At 37.5% G+C, this 26753-nt stretch overlaps 1 protein-coding gene across 16 annotated transcripts in view; it reads right to left on the bottom strand.

The window, feature by feature from the left end:
• The window catches only part of RIMS2 (regulating synaptic membrane exocytosis 2), a gene marked incomplete at its 5' end in the record, with an annotated part of 447679 nt that overhangs the window by 325004 nt on the left and 95922 nt on the right, over positions 1-26753 (bottom strand). For all 16 annotated transcript variants that reach the window (XM_082754487.1, XM_082754461.1, XM_082754481.1 and 13 more), the window contains one exon: positions 7449-7759. In XM_082754487.1, the coding sequence (XP_082610613.1) occupies positions 7449-7759 (311 nt within the window). The remainder of the gene's footprint in view (positions 1-7448; positions 7760-26753) is intronic.

Genomic DNA, 26753 nt, shown 5'->3' with positions numbered 1-26753 from the left:
ATATTTTTTTTAAATAAAGCAACATAAGAAACGTTTTCAGACAACTCACTGGTTGTCCAGTTACTTTGCAGGAAAGAAAAGCAGAGGAGGGGAGGGAAAAAAAGAGAGGAGGAAGGAGAGAGAGAGAAGTAATTGAAGTCTCAAAAACCACACTGCAGTCACAGAGCTGCTGTGTGTGCCCTGGCTGTTGCATTAGCACCGAAATTATTTATGGTTTGTGTGAGTGGGAGACCCACAAAACCAAGGTTAGGAGAGAAGCAGAATTGTACGGTTTTGCTTCTCAGATGACAGTTGTGCAAAGGTAATAGGGAGAGATGTAAAGCTCCCCTCTTTTGCAGAAGTTAGAGGAGCACAGAGGTGCTATAACCCACTGCAGCCCACTAGTAAGAGGTAGAAGCTCAGCATGCCTGCTGTTGCTGGGCTGTGAACTGGCATCAGTACCACTCAGGAGCTTCTTACAGAGCCTCTGCACGCAGGCATTAGAGATGGTACCAAACTCCTCACTCGTCCTCCTAAGTCGGTGTAGCTTAATCCCTTGTTGTGTCTAATTATTTCATTAACTAATACACTGAGGGATTTCTGACTTTTTTGGACCCGAGGTACTTCTTTTCAATAATTAAGCACCGCATTTTCTCTGGCTCCCTTCCCATAAATTTCTATCACTTCCTCTGCCTGGAGATGATATTAATTTCCTTTTTATGCTGTTCCAGATTTAGACAGTCAATAAAAGTAGCTTTGGTTTCTACCTGTAAACTGGAATAGCCATAAAATGGTGAACCACACCCCCAGACCTGTACATAGAGGTATGAAATGAGTAAAAGGAAACTACCTCATTTCTTCTGAGTCACTATCTCAAGAAACACATGAAGCATACACTGAAATAGGGTAGACAGCACAAGAAAAAAAAGCAGAAGTACTGAGACTAAAATTTTGAGACTGACATTGTTTTCACTTTACCACACCAGGGGCTGGCTATCAAAGTGGAGAAAATTACTGGAACAGGAGAAGAACGACAAAAGGTAAAACCTTATGTGCATGCAGTTCCAATCTCATAAAACTTCAATCTTTAATTAACATGTTCAAAATATTGTGGGGTACTTGTAATGCCCAAGTTTTGCATCATGTTAGTCCGTGACAGCTCTGTACCCATCCATGGAAAGGAATATTGTTTTAATTTCAAACTCACCTGAAAAATACTTGCACAAAGTGATTAGCTTTATTCATAAAGGCAAAGCCTATCATTTTGCTTTCTCAGCAATTGCGTATCTTTCCCACTGTGATGGCCAAAACCACGTAAAATAATAAATTCATGTCAGTCAATTCATATATAAAGAATTCTAAAACATTTAAAAACTCAGTTGTCCTTAATGGATAAATATGAACATGTGGAAATCTACACATAGCATTTTCACTCTACCTCTTGGATACCAACTCCCTTAGTTTAAACATCTTCTCTATACATATTTTTTATATTTTTCACAGTCTTTAAATAGTTCAGCAGGTGGAAAAATAAACTTGAGTGTGCTTTCAAATATGCTTGGTTTCCACAGCTCCAAGTGAAGACTGTGTGCTTTTCTTAAGACACCTGAGCTCTCAACACAGGTACTCGGAAATAAAACAATCAAAATCAGAGGCTGCACTACAGTGCGGTGTCATAAGTACGTAGGTTGCTCAAGAAAAACAGTGATAATCTTGGAAAGTGGACGGTTTTCAGCCTGATGGAAAGAAATATGACTGGATCTTCCACGTGCCAGCATCGTGTTTTAACTTGCAATAACCTGCTGTCAGTGGTGTTCTCAGCACCATCCGTTCGTAATTCAGTAATTAATGAAAAGCTATTTGTAAAAGATACAACATGAAACAGATGTACACACATTTTCAGTTATTTAATGCATGCTGCTCTTTGCTGTTCTTCAGCTAGCTTGTGCCTGCTTTTTCCTCTCTCCTCCTGCTCCCTTTTATTTTGGTCTCTTTTTCCTCTCTGCTCACACCCTGACATCCCCAACTGCAGTCCCAAAAGACAGAGCCTATGCTGCCGGCTCACGTTGGCACTCCTTCCAAGAATGGAAGCAAAGGGACACGGTGGACCATTTCCATTCTGCCACCATTGGAAAAAAACACCTCTGTATGTGGGAAATGTGCATATACATTCCATAAAAATTAGATGCAGAAAAACCTGCATCTCCAGACCCAAGCAACCTCAATGATCTTGTTTGCAGTTCTCACCCAGAACAAAATGAACCCCCTGAAGCCACTATAGTTAGTGAAAACTTCTCTAGAATTGTATTTTTTCTGAGAATAAAGAATAGGGAAGATAGAAAACAAACCCTCAAAACACACATGTATCTTTGAAAGAAGGGAAGAGAGATATATTTTATCTTTGCCTGCTGGCCTGGGAAATGGATACTGCTGTTGTGCAACTCTGCAGCTGCTCACTCTCACAATTTGTTGTTTCCTTTCATTTTGTTTGTTTGTTTGTTTGTTTGTGACTTAATCTCATATCCTTACAGTTCTGAAGAGGGTTCAGGCAGCTTTGTTCATTAGTCTTGCTCCAAATCATGATCTCGCAGATCATGATCTTCACAGATACCAAGAACCAACTCTCTTTTTTGATACGGCTCATCCTCTGATAGAAGCAAACATAATAACTTGACTCGTAAAACATGCAAACGAACTTTCTTGCAATATTTTCACAACTTTTTATGTTGAATCTCATGAAAAATATCCCTGAGAAGAGCTTATCTTTCAGTAATAGGACGCATAAAAACATATATTGTAAAGTAAAAGTTAACATTTTCAAACTTTAGAGAGAATTTTGGATTCTATGAAGATGTATTGGGGTGGAAATGAAATCAATTAATCAATTCACATCTTAATCAATTCACATCTGCCTGAACTACATAATATCATTTCAGGCAGGCATGAGATTAGAAACAGTTACACGATCATAACCTTGTGCTGGGAAGATACATGGTTCATTCCCTACTCCAGACAGATAGGAAAGAGTTTGTATACGAATCAACACATCTGGAATTTGACACAAGATTTACGATTTAAACAACTAAACAAAGTCAGATCTGGAAAATGACTAAAATGGTTTTAAAACTGATCTTACCAAACACAAGAAAAATAATTACCACACAATTCAAACATGGGAACATCACCTGCAGATCTAACAATTCAGGCAAATAGAATGGCACAGGAAAAAGCATTAAGGTTCCCTGTTCCCCAGCTTTTATTAATGAGATGTTACACACATTTTAATAGGACATTACAAATATTTGCTTTGGTTTAGGCTGAGGAATGAAGAAATCAGCCATTTTGCATGCTATAAAACGACTGAAAGAAGTCTATGCCTATTCAGACCATTTTGTTGCTAGAAATAAAACTAAGCTTACTGAACAATGGGTAATGTAGATCTTGGGGACAATAAGAGTATGGGAGTGCTTTTTATCAAAATAAAATAAAGAGGGCCCTTTGTGTAATCCAGAATTAATGTGAAATTGGATCATACAAATCAAAGAACTGCAGTGCATACAGCCATAAATCCACCATCTGTGCACAGCAGACCTCAGAACGGACCTTCTGAGGCTCTGGATTACAGAGTAATATTTTGCATTTCTTTGATTCACATCATTTGGCACTTTTCAAAACACCTAGCATTATGCTACATCAGAATCCATACTCTGCTCGCACGGTTAAGTCTATGAAAGCCACTATGTATGGTGACTTCTTAACTGTCCTTAGCATAAAATCTCCACGCAAAACAAATTATGGCATTGTCACCTAGGATGGCCAATTACTGAAAGTAAATTAACACTAGATCTTACGGTGTGGCTGCTGCCGCTGCCTTCTCCACAGATTCGCAACACAGAAAGCTGTAACAACACCGTAAGGTGGATTATAAATATTGGATATGGACAAGGAAAAAAAAATTAATAATGGAAAACCGTTCTGCTGGCGCTAAGTACAACCTGCTGCTGAATCGTTTATGACTTCTCTTTTCCTCTGCAATATGTCCAATGTAAGAAAAACATCCTTGGAGAATGTGCAATCTGAAATCATCCCAGACTGCTTTAAGGCAACAAATTTCAGATCAATCAGAGGATCTACATTCAAGTACCTGTGTGTCTGAGCAGTTTAGGATCTATCAGTTGGAAATGGAGCTGTTGGGAAGAGAACAGAAGGCCAGTCTAACACTTCAAACAATTACTACTGTGTTAATAGAGAATAATACTAGTAAAGAAAACAGGACAAAAATATAAGTACTACTCAGGAATGGTAAAACTTAAAAGCAAAACAAAACCAAAAAAAGTAAGGAATAGACAGCAATGGCACTGACGGCCTTGAGATTCAGGGAACATGACCAAGTGTCCTGGTTTTGGCTGGGGTAGAGTTTGTATTTTTCACAGTGGCTCATGTCGTGCTATGTTTTGGATTTGTGATCAGAACAGTGTTGATAACACACTGATGTTTGAGTTACTGCTGAGCAATGCTTGCACAGCACCAAGGAGTTCTCTACTGCTTATGCTGCCCTGGCAGTGAGGAGGCTGAGGCTGCACAAGAAACTGAGACTGGACAGGCCAAGTGGCTAGGCCAGGTGACTCCATCTAACCAAAGGGATATTCCATTACACGGGACACCACGTTTAGCAATAAAAGATGGGGGGAAAGAAAGCAGAAGGCAGAACGGTTGGAGTCATGGCGTTTATCTTCCCAAGTTACCATTACGCATGATGGAGCCCTACTTTTCTGGAAGTGGCTGAATGGGAAGCAGTGAATGAATTCCTTATTTTGTTCTGCTTCCACATGGATGACCAAAAAAAAAATTTTTAATGACATTCTACCTTGCTTTTCAGAAAAACTGAAGTATATGGAGTCTTCGAGATACCTTTATTGTAAGTAGTTTATTGATTTAAATTTTTGAAATTAATTTTGGCATCAAAATTAATGTATTTGGAACAAAAAAGAAAATAGAGACAATATAGTTCTCATTTTCTACTTAGTTCCATTATTTACACTGTGCAAGGTACACACACAAAAAAAAAAACATTTAAAATATTTCTCACTTCATGATCATTTCCCTGTTATCATTTTGATCTGCCACATTTTTCTCTTAGGGCTTATCTAGACGAATGGAATCTACTCCATACTAGAGTAGCTCAATTTTTGCATTTAATGTAAGAATTAAAATAGGCCTGTCATGATAATCTTTCATATAACATGTTTTTCTACTGGCTGTTAAAAAAAAAAAAAAAAAAAGCATTCAGGAACTAAGGCTTGATAAAACAGAAAAACAGAATCCCTTAGGAAAAGTTGAGCACAACTGCATGATGACAACTGTAAGTTTCAAAGGGCAAAAATCTTAAAAAAAAAAAAAAAAAAAAGTTTTCTTAACTTGATCAATAATAATAAGCAGAATATACATGGATTTATAAACATTAAAGTCATGATAAATTATGATAAATATTCTATGTATGACTTCAGTAGAAAGATAATAATATATTATGTTCACTTCTTAACAACCACTGAGTGTAGTAAAATTGTGAGCCTTCCCAGTATTGCTGCTGAGAACAGAGTTGGCATGACAGCCTACAGAGGCTGGAATTTAAGGCCCATCTCCATCTCTGAATTTTAGGCTACTCTCTCCCAACAACGCTGATATTGCCCTCTAACAGCCCATTTGACCAACCAGCCCTTCATGACTGGGCATCAAGCAGGAATCCTTTTCATTACCTCCATCAAAGGAAAGCCAGTTACCATGAGGTACACTAGGCACGGAAATTATTCAGCAGACCCTCTAACTTTCAAGCACATGTAACACACAGAAATATACTCAAGGCATACTTGCGTGTGTTAATGAGGGAACACTAGTATTAGCATCCAAATAAAACAGAGAGGATAAACTCGGAAAGAGCAACCTGTTGAGCAATGTTGATAACAATTAGCAGAATGGTTCTGACTTCAGGCATGAAGTCCCCGTTCTTCCTGTTGATAAATATTAATTTATACTGCCCATGTCAGAGTAAATACATTTAATGTATCTGAATGATATGTTTGTATCACCCTCTGTCCCTCTTTGCACACACACATAATATAAAAAAGCTTTCAGAGTTAATTTATTGCAAAGAACAAGAAAGCCTGTTGATTTTTTATTTTTTTTATCATCCCATTAACGTATGATTCCATCTCCCAGGCAAAATTAAGTAAAAAAATAAATAAAAAGAGAATCAGTCTCTGGCTCATCATCTCTCCTGCTCCTTAGCATGAAGTTATGCTGCCAGCTTTAGTTCTGTATTTCTTGGATACTACACAAATAACTGAGGAGCACTCAGAGCCACCAGGTACTGAACCCATCAGCTGAAATGGGAGCAAAGGACAGCAGGCAGAACAAGTGAAACAAAAAGGGTTAGATTAATTACATTTAATTTGTTCCCAAATAAAACCAAAACCAGGAAATGAAATATGGTAGAATCCAAGAGGTGAGGTGGAGAGAAAATGATTTTAATTGTATTAGCTGCAAAAGATATTATAGCTGTCTAACTTGCTTCAAGTTTGAGGTATAAATATTGCTAAAAAGGTTATGGCTGGGCAGCAAGTAGAAGGTTGCCAGATTATGCTGCTCTGGCTGCCAAATACCAAGTCAGGTAAAGGCCTCTGGAGAGAGAGGACATCATTTCCATGGAAACACGTGAGCAAGCTGACTCTCTTCTTCCCCTCCCCAACATGTTTCAAGTTCTAGTCTGGTCTTGTTTAGAAGGAAATTCAATTTATTTAACCTAACAGGTTTTACTTCTGTGTTCCAGTAAAGCGCAGCCGCAGAGGTTGAGAGCCTTCTGGTGACTTCTGGCACAATCACAACAACAGAAAGGGATGGAGGATGCATCTCCACCCTCTGGCCAAATCCAGGTCCTACTACAGTACTGTTGAAACAGCCACTCAACCAGTGCTGAGTCAAATCAGTGAAAAATAAATAAAAATTGATTCTAATAACAATAACTAAGAGCAAGAAACTGAGAAACAGTGAAAATACTCAGATCACCACTCAAAGATTTCATCATCACCCATTAACCTTCAAAAAACCGTTTTTGAACCGTATTTTGGATTACAAAAATTCTGCCATGAAGTGAGTGGCCCCAAACTCACGTGTGTACAGCATGACTTTGGTTCAAGCAAGTCGCAAGCACGTGGACAGGCTTTGTCACACTGCCACTGTCATTTTCCGTGAACTCTTTTTATGAGATGGAGCAAAGAATACACATTGTCAATGACCATCTGAACGCAATAAGAGGCTCTTCAGCTGCTTCTGCTTAGGGTTGTTTCAAAATGCCCAAAATGGATTTTATAGGTTACAGAATAAAAACAAGATTAAAGCTCAAAAAGAAAAAAATACATTTGTACCATAAATTCAACAGATCTTTTCAGTAAAAATACTAAACACTTTCTTACCTGTCTGATGTTGTGTCGCTTGTTACTTGGTGCTTTACTCCTGAACCATTCTTAATCGAGTCTTGTCTGGTGAGCCCTTGAGATCTACTTTTGTCCAAACCTTGTGTGGATATGTCACCTGGCGGACCTTGGTACTGCGAATGCTCCTGCAGCTTTGCTTTCTTCTCTTGAGGTGCTTCCTCGTTCCGCAGACCTCTGATACCTTCTTGGTCAGGCTGCTGTGGTGCGTTTGATCCACTGTTATAAAACCAGGCTCCGGATTTTGTGAGGATTTCTTGTTGTTTTCGGCACAAGTTACATACCCACATTACCTGTTCAGACATATTTAAACAGAAAATCTGTTAGCTAGTAAATACTGTATACAAGTTTTCATCAAGTATGCATCAACTGATCAAAGTATAAACAATACTAAATAATATTATTTTAACTTTTCTGTTATAATTACAACAGTTGAGCTACAGCACAACATGTCTGTACAACCATGGAAGATTATTTTTTTTAATATATATATATATAAACAGAAAAATAATTTTATTCTACCTTTGCTTCAACATTTACAATACAAGGGAAAGCCACAGACAGCAGACAAATATATGAAAAGCATCTACCAACTGGCATTCCAATGGCATCAAATGTAAAATTTGAAAATAAAGACTAAAGGCTAAGGACGACAGAAAAAAAGGAAGGGATAAAAATTTAATTAAACATTTATATTATTTATTCATTAAACCATTTTCTTAGTAAGTCAGAGTATGGAACTTTGGAACAGATTCTTTGCTCATTTGCAACAAGTAACTTTATAATACACCAAAAGACTATGCTGTGGTCTATATTTTCTATTCACATGAAGAAGCTGACTTCAAGATGTGACTTGATTTTCAAACCTATTGCAAATTAGAATCATTTTATAAAGTAGCACAATACATATGGAGCCTCTCCATCTCATAGCCAAGAATTAGCTTTCACTGTACGCTTGGTAAATGGTTAAAATTATTATAACTTCCCGGTTGTGAGATCCTACACTTAGTGGTGAGATTTTTAATATTCAGCAATGTACTCATTTGCAAGGCTTTTGTGTCTGCTCACCTTAACCATGTGACAGCGCAGGAAACTGCCAATGCCAATTATTTGTAAATTAATTTCACATTCAATTCTTACATGACATTAAAATATATCAGGATGTAATGAATAAAATATAAGAGGCAAGCTACTAATTCAATGGCTTATTCAAATTGCTTAGGATGTTATCTTAAAATTTTTATTGTATTTAAAATTAATTTACCACAAGTTTAGTCCATCACTCTATAATTTAATTTTTTTAGCATTAACTTGGTTCTTTATGTTCTTTATGTACTTTTTGTCTTATTTCCCAAACAAAATGATACCACTTTGGAACTCCATGTTCCTTCACTGTCTATACTCAGCCTCCAGTTCTAATCTACCACCTGAGTTGCCTCTTTTTCAAATATTTACAGTGCAGAACATTCAATGGCTTAAGTTAAAGCTCTTCGTTATTCTTTACAGTGCTAGATGGTTGAATCACATTGGGAGTGTCTCCAAACTTGTAACCCACCTGGCTCTGTCCACTGCAAAAGGTTTCAGAAGCTGCAAGCTGCATCTTACTAACTCCAGTAAGTTATCTAATAAAAAATCTGTGCTGTGCTGTTTCGTTGTGTCTCACCAAAAACGTTTTGGTGAAAGCTTCATACAGAAGGCTACTGGAGTACAGAGCTCCTACCTGAGCTCACAGACTGCCAGGTGGGGGTAGGAGGAGCAGGCACTGCTCGCCGGTGGCAGTGTGCCCCATCCTGGCAGCATCCCTCCTCACTTTTTAGTGTCCCACCTTGGAGAAGTCAAGTCAGCTGATTTCAACAAGGCAGAAGGAGCTATCCAAGCACTGACAGGGTAAAAGGAAAGGCTGCCTGAGTAGCTGGCTGTCTGAAGGAGGCTACATCTCCCCAGAAGAAAGCTCAATGTCGCGTATGCTTCAGGTCTGGCCATCATTCAAATACTAATGGCACAACAACTCTGCTTTGCTTTTCCTAATAATTACGTTAGAAAGTAGATAAAAGCTCTGAAGTAGAATTTCAACACAAAAGACAGAAGTATTTTCGCCCTCCTTAGTCCATAACAATTAAAAGCCTTTAGTATTTCTGTTTGTTCCACACACCACTGAAAGAGACTTTCCACCTGTGTGTCAGTGTAATGAAAGGAGCAGATTCAAAACAATTATTTAAGTATAAAAATACATAAAGTTTGACTCACTGCACCATAAAATCCCTGAAAGCTTTTTGTATTATTTTCCTCTATTGGTAGGTGTTAAAATGTCACAAAAACTAGGTATCACAGTCTAAACACTTGAGCAACTATGTCCTTGTCATCCATTTTCTCCTGGGACAATGCACTCCAGGACGAACGGTATTATCCTCCTGTACCCTGATAGGTCTTCCTGAATGAACAGGATTTAGTGTCTCCTCCTCTAAAAGCAGAATCACGAGAGCACTCCTGATCTAACCTCTTCCCCGTGACACACAAAAATTAGTGATCTGTTTCAATATAAATCTCGGCTGCTGCCAAGCTGGGTAGGTGGCGATGTACATCAGAGCACAGCAATGCAATTGGCAGGGCCACGAGACCTGGATGAAACAAGCAAGCATTTTCTGATAACAGTTCCAACAAGCCCAGTGCCTGTGCAAAGATGCTTTACCTATCTTTGCTGCAGTTCTCTACAACGTCACCTGGTATTTTCATTTCCATCTACAGCCTGGAAGCTGTTTTTCACTGTCTGTCAGTGACACGTTACGGAACATGGGCAGTGTTACAGCCCGGGCCCTACTGAAGTCAAACTGGTTCCAGTTGTTTCCATCACGCCACGTTTCTTACAGACAACCAAAGTAACTGGGTCAGACCTGCAGGAAAAAATATGGGCACTTACGCTGAAAGCACCTCATGAAACAGAAGGAATAACTTAAAAAAGAAAAAGGTGCTTAAGGTATTCCGTGTTGGAAAAAAAAAAAAAAGCCAGACCATGGAAACACACGCAGTTATGTATTTTGCAGATTTTTTTCTGCCTTTTTAAAGAGTGTTTCATAATGCACACAGCTAGCACTCCTGAAGCTTAATTTACAATGTGGTCCAACATGCAGTCTTCCATAGTGTTGACCCAAGCAGTTATAATTTTAGCTTCAAGTAATCACAAAGCCCATGGCAAGTGCTGCACAGGCACAGAAATTTACGTGCTGTCAGTGTACACCACCAAATTCGAGCCCTCCTCCACTACAGGGCGCAAATGACTTCTCCATCTTACCGTGTGTAGAAGCATTGCTTCAACATAAAAAATCCTGGTAATTTACAGCGCAGACCCCCCAGCTGAATGGCAGCCATGGGTGTAAGAGCACGGGGAGCAGGGTGGCATCCTCCAGGGCAGGATTTCTCCTGCCACCATGCGCCTCTGGGGCAGCTGCTCGGCAGCTCCCAGACCCCATGGAGTCCCCAGCAGGATTTTGGGTGACTTTGGATGGAAATAGAGCAGAGAGGGGAAAGGGAAACTATATGAGTGGATCTCGTGCTTAATGCATGCCTTTTGACATATCTGCAAAGAAGATCCACAAAAGCTTCCCTTCCACAGCAGTACCTACAAAAGGCCCTTCCCTTACATAAGGGATTTGCAGCCTGGCAGGGGCACACTGCCTCCTGCGCCCACTCCTAAAACTCCTCACCACCACCCCGAGGAATTCAAAGTGTAACTTAGGAACACACTTTGCACACAAACATCGCTGTTGCAGTTTGGGGTCAATTCTTACCACTGATTTTAAAAGCAAAAGAAGGACAAAAATGTGCTTTTCAACAGCTCTAATCGGTAAGTAAATTTAGATTCTGAAGTGCGAGCGATGCTGATCCACATTTCAATACAAAAGCCTGAACCACCACCTAGTGCCTAGGCTAAGAATTGCTGAATACCTTTTCATTTATCCTGCAAAGAGTGAAAAGAATCACACAAAATACATCTAGCCTGACATTTTGACATTAACTCTCATTTTCATTTAAGACAAATATCTTTTTTTTTTTTTTTTTAATAAAACAGTTTTTTTTGAGAAGACATTCTGAATTGGGATCAGACAGATTTGCTTCAAACCCTCCATCTGCTTGTAGTTCACAACGATTAATTCTACACACAGAACAGACAAGTTCTTACTATTTCGGTGTTTCTTCACCACTTTTTACAAGATTATTCTACAGCATGCTCTCCCCAAAGGCTTTCATTACACAGTATTAGTACTATTTATTTTTTCCATAAGCACTCAAAACCAAACTCTGCAACACCTGCAATAACCAAATAATCAGCCACTGAGCGTCTACATGTTGGACATGATTAAGGCAAGAAAAACTACTCCTTTGTGTTGTCCTAAATAAAAACATTACATATTTGTTCATCAGTTGAAACTCTTCATAACATATTACACATTGTAAACCCATTAGAAAGGAAATGTATAGAAAAATCATATTTCAATATATTTTAAACCAAAAATGGGTAATTTAATAAAAATGATACAGTAACACAGTCCTTTTAATAGTATCAGAAAATTATGTGGAAAAAAAAAAAAGATACCTCACAAAATGTTATTCCCCTGTGTATTATTAAAGCATAGATGTCCCAACATATCTTCTGAGAGCAAAATGGAAGTCTTACTGCATTGAAGATTTTATTAAAAGACGCAGTATATTTGATTACACATCAGCCTGAGTTTGATACTTCAGATACTACAGTCTAAGACCCTAAATCCTCATTAGCCTTTAGAATACTACTTCGAATTACAGGTGTGCACAGGTCCAAAATCATACTGGAAGGGTAGTAAGACTCCTAGGGAAGAGTAAGGCTTGTTATTACTACCAGCTCTCTTAACATTCATGTCCTTGCCAGAAGCAAGCAATATATTAGCATTATATTAACTGCTGTGCTTGCTGCTAGATAATTTCCCCAAAATGCACGTGGTTTAAAAATATGTAGCTATTATTATGTGTACCATTTCCTACACATTCTCAAAAGTAGCAAGAACATAGCATTGAAAGGAAGGGGAAGGAAAATGAAGAGTAAGAAAACTCATTGCTCAACCCCAGCATGGAGACAACTAATCACATTTACTGACATACTGAAGTTAGTTCCTTTTTTTCAGTGCATCAGTCTGTCTGCAAAACAGCTTGATTACAACAGGGAGGAAGTGCAATGTCTGAAGCCACCCTACACCACAGAAATGTTTTGAGGAAGAAATACTTCCACCTCTCCACTGCTTTGCCTTGGAGTAGACACTGCTGAATCAGTCTTGGTAGAGTGCAATATGAGCCAGCTTCCTCTGCACAGTCACTGAAGTTACAATTACACAGCAAACCTGTGTCTTCTGCTGATGTGGCCCTACCATAAGCCCATTGATATCTTCCTTACCTCTAGTCCCAATTTCTGATGAGCTTTCCCTATTTTGCCTGTTTAATCAATGGTTGTCTTGATTCAGGGACTTCAAGAACCCTTTGAGCATTGTTTCGCTAAAAAACATGATTGATCTGCTCTTCTGGACATTGGTTTGTTTCCAAATACATTAAATCACCCATTTTTTTCCCCAGTAAAACACCAAAAGCACTTGATTCCAATATTAATTGTCATTCAGAAGTAAAACTTCTTAGAACTCTTGGTTAAAAGAGTAGTTTGTTTCAAAGCTCTTTGAATTAAAATAGAAGACTTCTTGAAGTTAGCTAAAATATTAAATCCTATCTATTTGGTTCTGTACACTATCAAAAATGGATCATGTTTGCTCTAAAACACAATAATTCACTTTTTTTTCTCAATCTGAAATCTGGATTCTCTCTTACAGCTAAGACTACTGATACCCATTACTGGTGAGAGAAAGTTATTATTCATTTCTACAAGGTGCTTCCTTTAAAATTTTTAATTCTATTGTCCTTTTGTTGTTGTTTTGGGTTGGTATTTTCTTTGTTTTTTAATGAAAGCAATTGTTTACAACTGTTTAAAACTGTGCAACACTTACAGCATCTTCTATAAATAGCCAGCATTCATATTTCTGGAAAGTGTAGGGGCTTTCACAATAGCTGGAGGATTCATGGTTCATCTCTTGAGACATCCTTCTAAAGGTTCAGGTCAAGATGTTTTGTAGTTAGGAAGATTTTAAAAACATTAACTGCTTATTTTGGAGCGCATGGAATAGATCGTGCCTAATTTATGCTCAAACAGAAAGCAGAAACTTTTCGATTTCATTATACAGTTCTGGACATACAGACATCACATTCTACCTTTTTTTTTTTTTTTTTTTTTCAAAGGAATCTTGCTTCCTTTTCCTGTGTTTTCTTTCCATGTATATATTCTTTTTTGAAGCTTAAAACAGTGTCTCTCTTCTTTTCCAGTGTCAATCCTACTTTGAGAAGCAGGTTAGACTAGAGGAATCCCAAGGTCCCTTCCAAACTGAATGATTCTATGACCACCCACCTGCATTTTTCTAATTCTTTTTCTAACAAATAAAAAAATAAATCCCACATAACTGTTTTAAGGTCAGCAGAACTATTCTGGATGTATTTGATTGCAACTGAGAACAGAAACTCCTTGTAGTTGGTATGGTATTGTGAAATTTTTCTTAAAGACTTTTTAGTTTTTATTTGATGCCAATCAATTTTATTGCTTCTCTTACAAAGCCAAATGAATCTGCAAGATTTCATAACCTCTACAAAACAATCAGCAACATTACTGACACGGCATACTAGCTTCTTCTACTGCTGCACTATAGCAAACAGAGGCTGTATTTTACCATTTATCCATTCAACTATACACGTGGGATGCCTTCTCCCTTTGTGTAACACCACTTCCTTCAGTGAAATTAATGCATTCATTCAATGAAGTATATTACACGAGCAAAGATTATGAATTTGTGACTATTATAAAAGAATTGATAAAAAATAACTTATTTTTTCAACGTTTTCTTATGCCACTAGTCTGTACTATGGTACTGTCTTTCACTTTCAGGCAAGTAATAAAGTTAAAATCAGTCTGGCCAACTGCCAAAACTACTGTAATTTTTATTGGCCCTATATCCATAATGATTCATTTGGCTGTTTACACCTGCCCCATGGACACACATTCCTCAAACATGTATTAAATACCTTCATGGATTCCAAGAGTACTTAATAAAATTGGGAAAGCTTACAGTACTAATATGAGACTAGCATCTTTACATAAATTGTAAAGAATATATGTATTTGTACAAATAAATTTTGCAGATAATGGATATATTATGTATGAAAAGTTACGATGGTCACAAACAGCTGAGTCAGCATAAAGTTGGCACATTGCTTGAGCATGCTTTTGATACAATATATAGTTATGTGACTATTTTTTTAAGCATAGAAGAGAACAAAATCATAACTACTATGTTATAAAAGGTATACTCACTTTTTGTACTAATGCTGTATTAATTATTGTAATGAGATGGGTCATCTCTGTTTTACCAATTTTTTACTACCTTTAAGGCATATAAAAACAATTTCCTTCATAAATTTTCTTTTTGTCTAAGAGTAAAATAAGGGAATAAGACACCTGACTAGGAAAAAAATATTTGTGTTTTAAAAATGTAACAAACCTCTCCGAGTGCACAACATTAACAACTAGAAATTTTAAGTTGGAATGCTAATTTTGGTGGGTTAACATAAGCCAAAGATATTTCATAAGCATGCTCTTTTTTTCTAAAGTAGATTGCATAAAAATAAGAAGTTCATATATAAAATAACTCATGTTGTCAAAGATCTGTACAGGCACTAATTTGCCTTTTTCATTACGGCACAGGCACACCTGTACACTGCTGAGTCTGAAACATTTCTGAACGATTCCAATGGAAATAGCACGTAATTCCTGCAGAGCCATACAGACGATAAACAATTCTTTAATGAGCTTTCATGATTTCATAAGGAACTAGACGGTGGAAAAACGTCCAGTGAGGAAATGGCTGATGTGAAACCAGGTGTGATCTGGTCATAGTACACACTAGCAAGTGTTATGTCCCAGCTGCACAGCTTCCAAAGCTGAGTATGTAAGCCCTTACAGTACCCCAGAGGGTCATGAGGGCTCATTAAATAAGTGTGGTGTTTTTTTGTGAAATAAACCTGCTATAAATGAACAGAATCTACAACACATTTCTAGATGGCCTTCCTTTAACTTCGGAAACTTGCATAATTATGTAACATATAGAAAATGTATAGTTGACCAAGCTGCACCAATACTAAATTTGTAACAATCTCAAGGAAGAAAACTGAGCGTGCATTTGCTGCCATTCTTCTCAGCTACAATTTAAGCTCATTTAATAAGAATACTGGATTTAAAGAGACCTTGTGCAGTGATTCCACGTGCCTGCTGCATCAGGCAGCTTTACAACTTAGTAAAGTTCCAACATAAAATTAGCTAGAAATAATGAGGCCAGAATCTATCAAAATGCTTTTCCAAGGCTTAATGCTGCAGTGGAGAGAATGCCTTTTAATTTCCAGTGTTCATTTATTCCAAGCTACTTTTATTACTCTTTATTCTTATACCAGCGTCATTGAGTTTAAATAGCTCCTTTCTCTCCTCTGTGCTTGCTGCCTGGTATTTCTGAAGAGAAATTGTCTGAAGAGACCAATCGCATACCCACAAAAGCCCTTCAGTTTTTGCAAGACGTGGCTCTTTTGGGCTAAGCCTATCCCAGAAAGACGTAGCCCTGTCAGAGGGCCAGGTGCCAAGCACATAGTGCAGGGAACAGCACGGAGCAAGAACTGTTTCTAATAAGCAGCTCAGACACAGTCACATAACTATGAAAAGCAGAATTGAGGGGTGTCGAGCAGGTCTGGCCCACAGAGGTGTCCCTGTCCTGGAGTACTGCAGCCTTAGCTTCCACTCATACACGTTCACACACGCCATCATCCCAGCAGTCCTGCTCTGTACCTACAGGCACAGGAAAGAAAAGGATTTAACCCACTTTCAGCACATCCTAGACTCCCATACTGTTTTCAGTGATTTACAATAAAAGGACTTTTAGTTAGGAGTAGAAATTCTTATTAGTCCTTAAATTCCTAATGTTACGCTTACTGCTGTCTAATCTAGTCCATTTTTACTACTGGAGTTTGCAAGATAATCCACTTCCTTATGACATGCTATCTCTTTCCTCCTCTGTTCTGATAATTATCCAAATTTGTGTCACCGACGTATTTAATTACTGCATTCCTGTCCTCTATGCCAAGGCCAGTAGTGAAAATATTAAAGATTTTCCCAATACTCATGCTTGAGGAAGTGGGAAGTTGCTTATAGCTTTCCCCTATAAATATCATTGTTCAGTTAAGCCTCATTGTTTCACTTGAGCCAGTAATGTGTAAGTCTCACTATGTCATTTAATCTTGTGTAAAGAAGTTGCAGGTAATTGTTACAGGCTAATCCCTACTCATCCCTGCACATAGACTTGAGTTCCTTGAATTCTCCTGTCCAACTGTTTTTACCTGCTTGGTTGTTTAATTCACAGAATTACAAAATCGTCTAGGCTGGAAGAGACCTCAAGTTCATTGAGTCCAACCTCTGACCTAATACTAACAAGTCCTCCACTAAACCATATCCCTAAGCTCTACATCTAAACATCTTTTAAAGACTTCCAGGGATGGTGATTCCACCACTTCCCTGGGCAGCCCGTTCCAATGTCTAACAACCCTTTCGGTAAAGAAGTTCTTCCTAACATCCAACCTAAAACTCCCCTGGCGCAACTTAAGCCCATTCCCCCTCGTCCTGTCACCAGGCACGTGGGAGAACAGGCCAACCCCCACCTTGCTACAGCCTTCCTTGAGGTACCTATAGAGAGCGATAAGGTCGCCCCGAGCCTCCTCTTCTCCAGGCTGAACAAGCCCAGCTCCCTCAGCCGCTCCTCGTAGGACTTGTTCTCCAGGCCCCTCACCAGCTTCGTCACCCTTCTCTGGACCCGCTCAAGCACCTCGATGTCCTTCTTGTAGCAAGGGGCCCAAAACTGAACACAGTACTCGAGGTACGGCCTCACCAGAGCTGAGTACAGGGGGACGATCACCTCCCTAGCCCTGCTGGTCACACTGTTTCTGATACAAGCCAGGATGCCGTTGGCCTTCTTGGCCACCTGAGCACACTGCTGGCTCATATTCAGCCAACAATCCACCATCACTCCCAGGTCCTTCTCCACCAGGCAGCTCTCCAAACACTCATCTTCCAGCCTGTAGCTCTGCTTGGGGTTACTGCATCCCAGGTGCAGGATCCGGCACTTGGCCTTGTTGAACTTCATGCAGTTGACCTCAGCCCATCGGTGCAGCCTATCCAGATCCTCCTGCAGAGCTTTCCTACCCTCGAGCAGATAGACACATGCTCCTCACTTGGTGTCATCTGCAAACTTACTGAGGGTGCACTCAATGCCCTCGTCCAGATCATTGATGAAGATATTAAAGAGGACCGGCCCCAGCACCGAGCCCTGGGGAACACCGCTAGTGACTGGCCTCCAACTGGATTTGACTCCATTTACGACGACTCTTTGGGCCCAGCTATCCAGCCAGTTTTTAACCCAACGAAGCGAGAAGAATTCTTCTTCAGAGAAGAATTTTCTCTGTAGAGACTGTTATTAGAGCAACTGCTGCTGATGGATTAAAAGTTTATGATGGAGGAAAAGCAGCCAAATTTTGGGTAAAAAAATATAATACACAGTCATGGCTGGAGTAAGGTAACATAATAGACACTAGAATTACCAATTTTCCATAGCTTTATGGCAAAGTCATTAACTCTAACATTTTCTCTCACAAATCCAGCATGTCCTTAAGGAAAGATAATTAGAGGATTGTCTTGGTTTTCTTATATATATTTTTATAATAATTAGTTCACACAAAGTATTGTGTTCCAACTTGTAATTGAAATCATCCAAATGACAACCCCAAGTTGTTTTACATCACAAAATTTCTAACTGAATCATAGAATCATTAAGCTTGGGAAAGACCTCCACGATCATCTGGTCCAGCTGTCCCCCTACCACAAACATTACCCACTACTCCATATCCCTAAGTACCACATCCAATAATATTTAAATGGCTTACAGCAGATTGATTTTGAGACTTTTGTAGACTTAAAGTCTCCATTAGATGTTATTTATGTTACGTTATTTTTGAACTTTGTGTTCAAAGTTGTGTACTCACATCACAGCTTTATTTAAGAACCAACTAATAAAAATATTGAATGATCTACAGCAAAAAATGTGCTGAGCATGTTCATTAGTTAATGTATGTAGGCTGTTCTGAAAATGAATCACACAAAGCATTTACAGGTTATTTACTACTGCAAGACACGACATCAATGTCAACAAGAGGCCAAGAACAGAGATAATGTGACAGGCCACAATAAGTCTGTGGTCTGTATAAAGATGTCACTGAATTGAAGTCAACAGAACCACACCATTTACATCCTCTGTGTCATTACTCACTACTGAAATTGTCTGAAAAAAATGCAAGATTCAACCGTAGTAAAAAAGTAACAGAATGGTAAGATGCCTAGAAAGCAGTTACTGCTATACTGAATCCTATATAAACATTTTTCAATTTAACATAAAAATGCTGCCTAGACTCTAGCTGCAATGTAGTCACAGCAGCACAGCTTTCAGTGCAGGCTGCAAAGCTCAGCTGAGAAACTAAGACACATTTTCTGGCCAGAAACCTACACTGAATTCCATGTCAAGTCAGCTTCACTGTGAGAAGAATTCAGGATGTACACATCTTATTTCTACATGAGATGCCATCACAAGTAACACTGACAGAACAATATAAAAATCTAAGATTAAAAAAAAATAAATGTACTTCAGCTTAATAAATTTCAAAACAGAAAAGCAGAAAAAGACTTGAAAAGCAACAAATTTAGTGACACCTAGCACAGTCAGGTATATATTATCAGTATGCTGAAGAGAACAACCACACTTCTTGAAGGAAAAATGAAGTTACATATGAAATAAAGTTTTGTGGGTTTTGTTTTATATATACATATAAAACAAAATATTTATATATTTATAAAATATTATAATATTAATAATTATAATATTATTTATAAATAAATTAATAATTATAATATTATTAAAATAGTATTATAAAATATGTATATATTTATATATATATATATATATTAATTCCAGTCTCAAATACTTCTTTTTGTTAGGAAACACATGAGGATGCAAACAAAGTGAGAACAGGACTGTATCTTGAAGAACACCAATAGCCGAACCATGCCAGGATATCAGATAGCAGCTAACCACTAGTGGACTTTTCAAAAACTCTTACTTAATTATAAAGACAATTTAGTCCTGACAAACAAAGTCACCCATTCCTTCCCTGGTTGTTATGTGTAAGTTTGCTACTGCTGACATGCTCTGTCTGCCTCAGACAATTGCATTACACAGCAGAAAGCTCCTTTCTTGTGGATTTGGGGCACGAACGAACAAACCCTACGGCAACTATGACAAGTAGGTGACATGCAGATTAGAATGTTTCACACACACACAAAAAAAAAAAAAAAAAAAAAAACAAAAAAAAAACCACAGCATTAAGTTATACTTTCCTCAAGTACGATAAAACGTAGACACGTAAATCATCTGAAATAGTGGTTTGGTAATATCATAACAAAGTCTTCCTGGCTCCATCTAGTGGAGTTCAGTGCACCCTGTTGGCAATGTGACTGTAACAGAGCAATAGAAAAATACTGGAAAGTTGCAGCAAGGACTATGAAGTTTCCCTCAAATAGTTCTGGCATTTTTGTGAACAGCCCCTGAAGTCTGACAGATTTCTTTAAAGCTTCCTGTCTCTTTTTACTTTTCGATTTCAGATTGGGGTACTTGAAAGGCTCAGAGGCCCCCAGTTCAACCTCACCTTAAGCACACAGTTGCAGTGTTCTCTGGTGTTGTTCATGCTGCACTATCAGCTTTCCTATAAGCAAAAATAAGTCTAGGTACTTTAGGATTCCTTCAAATCTGTGGAGTATAAAACATTCACAGTGCAAATCTGCAAATCTCTGAATTTGGAGAATCCCCTGCGCAAATATCAGCCACAGAGCAAACTGTTTTAACTGCTTTTATTGTTACAACACCTTGATTTGGATTCACCTTTTTTGGTGGTGGTGGTCAGATGGCTTTTTTTTTTTTTTTTTTTTTAAGATTTGTCCACCTCAGTACTATGAAGATTCTCCTTACACAGCTGGTTTCAAATAAAAGACTCATTTAAATTTGGTAAAATAGACAAAAGAATTTTAAGATTTCTTAACACATCTGTCACACAGCCCACATCAGAGCACCTGGTAGCAGGTATCTTTCAAGTTCCAAATTAAAACCAATTTAATATAAAGAATATTTTGTTTTTGTAATAGACTGTAAATATACTCAGAGAACTTTAATTTTATTCCTTAATTTCAAAGTTCCCTTTTTTTCCTGCATCTGACAATATGAAGAAATCAAACATTTTAAATCCCAATTTAATGTTTTAAATCCCAATTTAAATGTTGCAGTTTTTGTCAGGATCACTGACAAAGTTTTGCGTGGTCTTGTTTTTGTTCTTTGCTGATTGCTCCTTACAGTTAGGACAGTAGCTATAGTAACATGGCTAAGTCAGAGTGGATGACAGATGATGAGCACACCAGTAAACCGCCTCCTGGTTTACGTTTTACATAGTGGATGACCACAACTGACACTCTCCAGCTCATCATCATAGATTCTAGACCTGAAATTTCAGCCCATTCTTCAAAATACCCTTATATACATTGACAGCATTTCAAAGGATAGAAAGAACTGGTAAATTGTAGAAAGAAATTCTGCAAGATTGAGGGTTCCCTCTACCACAACTGATGTTTGTAAAGACAAAATCATGCCAGCTTCATTTACACTGCTACAAAGAGATGAATTTCTCAAAGAGGTTAATTTCTGAAAGATTGATCCAATGACACAGATTTTCAAAAGAGGGAAAGAAATTCACTCTCAGGAAAAAGAAATTATTTTAGATCAATAGTTTTAAGTGTGAAAGCAATATTGCTGCAGTTGGGTAACACAGAAGACCTGATACCACCAAGAAAAGGGAAATGGTGTTTTGTTTTTTAATATATGTTATTTGAAAGTAATGTTCCCAATTTTTGGAAAGGACTTGAAAAAATAATTATGTTTTTTGGTTTGGTTTGGTTTTTGTTTGTTTGTTTTTACAAATCTTAGTACACTTATACTGCAACCTAATGAAGTGAAAACAGCAGTTCTGCACAAAATCAGAATCTGCAGAATGACATCAGAAGCATCGTCTCAGACCTGAGGCAAGATCCAACAGTGTCTGGATTTTCAAAAAACTCCTACATTTTATCTTGCCTGAATTTATCAATGTTATCTTTCTTTATATGTCAGAAAATTGTAATATATTTAAACTGATGACTAGACAAGTCTGCATTCAAGGAAACATATATGGTAAGGATTTTCTAAGTTTTCTGTGATTTTTTTTTAAAGTCTCTAAGTTCACCCTGCTCCAATAACAACTCAATGAAACTAGTTCACTTCATAACTTCCATTCGTCCTGTTCAGGGCCTCACAAGGACATAGCATTGAGTTCATAGTCATAAAGGATGACCTCTCCAAAATAAGGACAGAAGTTCCTAATACTACAATTCTGAAGTACAGGCACAAGAACCATAAACACACAGTTTCTCTGATTCTTAAAGAAAAACAGAGTGACAGCAACATCAAACTTCAGTAATATAAATGATTCCTTAGGGAATTCCTGGGCCAAGTGATAATAAAGGCAGTATTTTTCATCTACAAAAGGTTTATTTGCAGGATTTCTTGGGATCAGTTTTCTTCACTCCCATGTAAAAAGCTGTTTTCTTATAAGCATGAGGTACTTATGGTGGGGAAGAAATATTCACATTGGAATACATAAATACTCACTATACCATATACTCACTATTCTAAATACAAAACTATAATTCAAGCAAATTCAGGCCAGCATCCACATAAAGTTCAACATTTCCACAGCTACCCCTACTTTTCTTCTGACTGAAATTTCTCCTGACTCGCTTTTCTCCCAGTCCACTTCATAGAAAACCTCCCCTAGCCTTCAGAGCTGCAATAGTTCTGATCCCCTTGCTTGAAGAGGCTGCTCTTCCCACTGTAAAGTGCAGTTTAAAACTATTAGAACATACCAAAGGATTCATTAGGAGAATACCATTAAACATGCCCAGTTACAGGGGAAACTATAACCAAAGATTGAACACAAGTACGCACAACTGCAAGGATGAAAACCACAGGACAACAAAGCTTGTATTCCACAGTAAAACTACTTTTTATAAACTATTATAAAATTATAATAGTAGCAACTAAGGTCCTTGTATAAATAGCATGTTTGCAATGCCTTCTAATTAACTAGAGTCTAATGAGACTTTAGTAAATGTGGGCTCTATAGGACAAGCCTCAGAAACTCTCAAGCCTCAGTTACTCTGGCATATCCTCAAGGTTTAATAATAATATCACAGCTCCCTTGCTGGACAGCCACAATTTTAAAGGCCTAACTTTCTGAAGGACTGCTGCAAGGTTTATTGCAACTGAACAGAAGCATTTAACCAGACCTGGACTCAGTGATTTTGGTGTATGTGGAAGGGGTTGTACTTCTAGTCTGGGTAAAAATGGCAGCTTCCTGCCTAAAAGTTCTGAGGATCTACCCAGATAACATCAGGGCTGTCAAAAAGGATGAGGTGTTTGAGTTCCATGAATGCCCCAAATTCAGTGTTGGATTCCAGGACTGCTGCTGCTGAGGTTAGAGATGCTGGCTTTGAGGAGGTCAGCAAGTGAAAATCCCCAGATTTATAGAGAATTCTTCTTCTGGCCTAGAGATGCAAACTTTTTGATTTAGCTTCAGCTGCGAGAACTACTGCTTGCTTGAGGGAAAAAGAGAGTAGCAGTGGAGAACCCACGTGTGTTCTACAATATTGATATACATACGTCATCTGGCTTTGTCTTTCCACATTAACAGATGTGAAGAAAACACTTGCCCAGATTAGCTGGAGACTCGAGAAAAGTAGATCACTAGGGCACCTCGCTCACTTGCAGCGTTATCACAGCGACAGGAGCAAGGTGGCACGCTGGGGCAGTGGTTCTGCATCACAGTCACATCCCCAAAAGACGTAATGCTGTACTTCCTATGCTTACTAATTTTACCACTGAGGAGTATGTCCAGATTTACTGTACTACTGTTCTCAGTTGGCTCAGGCACTGTATACTTTCAAAACAGTTGCATACTTCTCTAAGTTTTCTGTTTGTTTGCTTAACTGGTATTTTGGAACATGTTTTGACAAAGCTGTCAAAAAGATCTGAAACCCTGAGAGATCACGGAAACCTTATGAAACTTCTGGTTTGAAGTATTTGGCAGCAGGTCATTTCTGAGGGACACACACTTCATAGATGTGCTCTGCCATTTACACAGAGCCAAAAAATACATTTATCCTAAGGTCCAGATCCTTATTATTAAATGACCCAGTTAGTTCACAGTCCAATATGTCAACCAACTGTGCTCTGGGGTTCAACCAGCAGAACCCCATGCTGATCTGAGCAGTAACCAGTAAAGAAAAGTGTATCTCTTAAAATCATCAAAATCAAGGGCCATGTCTTCTACTTTTTACTGGAAAAGTTAACATGTCCATTTACAAGAGGTTTTCATTAAGTAAGCCTTGTGTTCTCTTCTCATGTTCAGTGTTGTACTGAATGTGAGACGCAAACATTAGTAAACAGAGTTAATAAAAATATTTATATGGAAAGAAGTGTAATAGGCTTAGATTTGCTGTTACTTAAACCTGAATTTAAAATTTGAGACACAACTACAACAGAAGTATCAGAGCCCTACTCAGAATACAAAATCGTATTTTATTAAGCCTTTGGCACAATAATATTACAGAAGTCTAATGTTGTAGTATCAAAACTATTTTGTTACGAAAAAAATCTATAAATAATATAAATATAAATAAATATATAAATAAATTAAGAATCTATAAAACAAAAATGATCACATGAATCTTGAAACAGTTCCAAAAGTTAGTTTACCACAGAATAAATAAATAACCACCTCTTCATAGTATGTTGCATAATAATAAAACACTTTGGTATGGATTTAAAAAAAAAAAAGGTTTTAGACATTTTTAATGAGCACTTGAGATTGGTGTCCAGCTACAAGTATATAGGATAACCTGCTAGATGATTTTCACTTTTTGCTATAAAACAAGTATGTTAATACAATGCAAACAACTCTGCTCTTCCCAAATGACTGATGCCAGGTATCCACTACAGAGAGAGCTTTCTTCTTCCTCAGAGATATCCATAACAAAAGGAAAACAAAACCAGGATCAGATAGAACTAAAAGAGAATTTAAAGTAGATTAAAGGAGATACTAAGAGAGACAAATTTCCTTTCCCACATAAGAGCAAAAACGATTTCTTAAAACATATATAATCATCATGGTATTGGAGTTTAAAAAATGTTTAAAAACTCTGAAAGCAAACAGACAACTAGACAATTGTACATATCAAGGGAAAAAAAGCATTTGAACCCTGTCTTCCAATGTAGAGGCAAAACTATTCTACTCTCTCAGAAAGACACCGCACATTCCCTACCTAGAACTGTAAGAAATCCAAATTGTCAACAACAATAAATATCATCTTTCTTAACCACATGACCAAGAATCTGAGAGCAAGTACACCTTAATTAACCAGGTCATGACTCTGAAGTTATGTAGCAATTACAGTGAAACTGAAAGATGAACAGGTTAAATGAACATTATTAACAATGCCCAAGAAATTTAGACATTTAAAGCTAAATGGGAGGTGTGTTCATATACATAGTAAACTAAATGGCTAATATTCTAACTTGTATTAATTAAGACACTTCTATGATTCTATCAGTATAAAAATACTCTAGGAATCTACTTTGTGAAAGCACATTATCCCCAACAACAAACAGGACTCCTGTTAACTTTGTATATGTGTTTGGTTTACAAAGCATTGGGTTTTTTTCTTCTTGCAGATCTAAAATGATAAGAAGGACTTTTGAACTACATTGAACTAATTCTCAACAAACTACAAACATTAGCACACATCAATTGACTGAAATTGAATTAGCTACCTGAAATCCAGATTTCTCCGTAGATCTCCTTGATGCTGAATGAAGGCATCTTTACAGTAAGTCAAACCAAGGGATTTCTAATTTTCAAATGCCTCCTATTTATACTTCATAGAAGACATCTCATTTAAACACAGTATTTTTCACATTTATTTAAACTTTTTCCATGAACACAATGAAGTCCAAGATCTGCTAAAATTGCCTACATAAAGTCATGCGTACTATGCTAAGTAACTGTCTTGTCTGTGTATCCAATATTTGATGCATCAGAAAGTGTTTGTCATATAAATTCCTATTTTCTTAGAGCAGATCTAAACAGCAAACAGGCAATATTAACCCAGGTGTAAAGACTTTTTCATTTAATTCCTCAACTTATAAAAAAATTGTTCCTTGAAGACACTAGATAAAGTTCTAAGTAAAGAGTTCAGGGAAAAGAAAAAAACAAAAAACACCTTGGGAGGTTTGCTGCTCTACTCTTTTACTGGCAATGTCTTCATTATTTATATATATAGCCACTGAAGCTGAATCTAGATAATTAAACATTTATAACATCCCCTGCTGTGCTGTGTCTAACTGTGTCCATAGAGTCCTAGGTGTGCTGTTACACACCTGGGACTGAAACAAGGAATTTGTTGAGCTACCTTTGATAAAGGTCTACACCTGGAACTTAATAGCACATGATATGGTTTCTGAATATTGCAACAGTTGGCAAATATAACTTACTGCTCAAGAACTGTTTCATCTTCCTGTTCTGGAATTGCAAATTAATTTCAACAAAGAAAATGACAGTGAAAATATATTTATATCTAACACTATCTATTGTTATACTATTTTCATATATATATTTTAAGACAAATTTATTTTAAGATAGCTTGAAAAAGCTATGAAGTGGTAAATGGTTCACAATCTGAAATTAGAAAACAAATTTCTAATGCCATCAGGATAAGACAAACAGCAAAATGAAAGTCAAAATGAAAACCATCTGAAACAAGTCAACTATTTCTAATTTCTGTACTACAAAATTACACCACCAGAGTGTACACGTGCAGGACAAGGTTTATAGGAGGAACCAGCATCTTTTACACTGATTATTGTAGGTGGAAAAATTATATAAGCCGTT

The sequence above is a fragment of the Aythya marila genome (assembly GCF_965140915.1).
Source record: "Aythya marila genome assembly, chromosome: 2".
Classification (NCBI taxonomy): domain Eukaryota; kingdom Metazoa; phylum Chordata; class Aves; order Anseriformes; family Anatidae; genus Aythya; species Aythya marila.
This window is presented reverse-complemented; position numbering and strand designations above follow the sequence as displayed.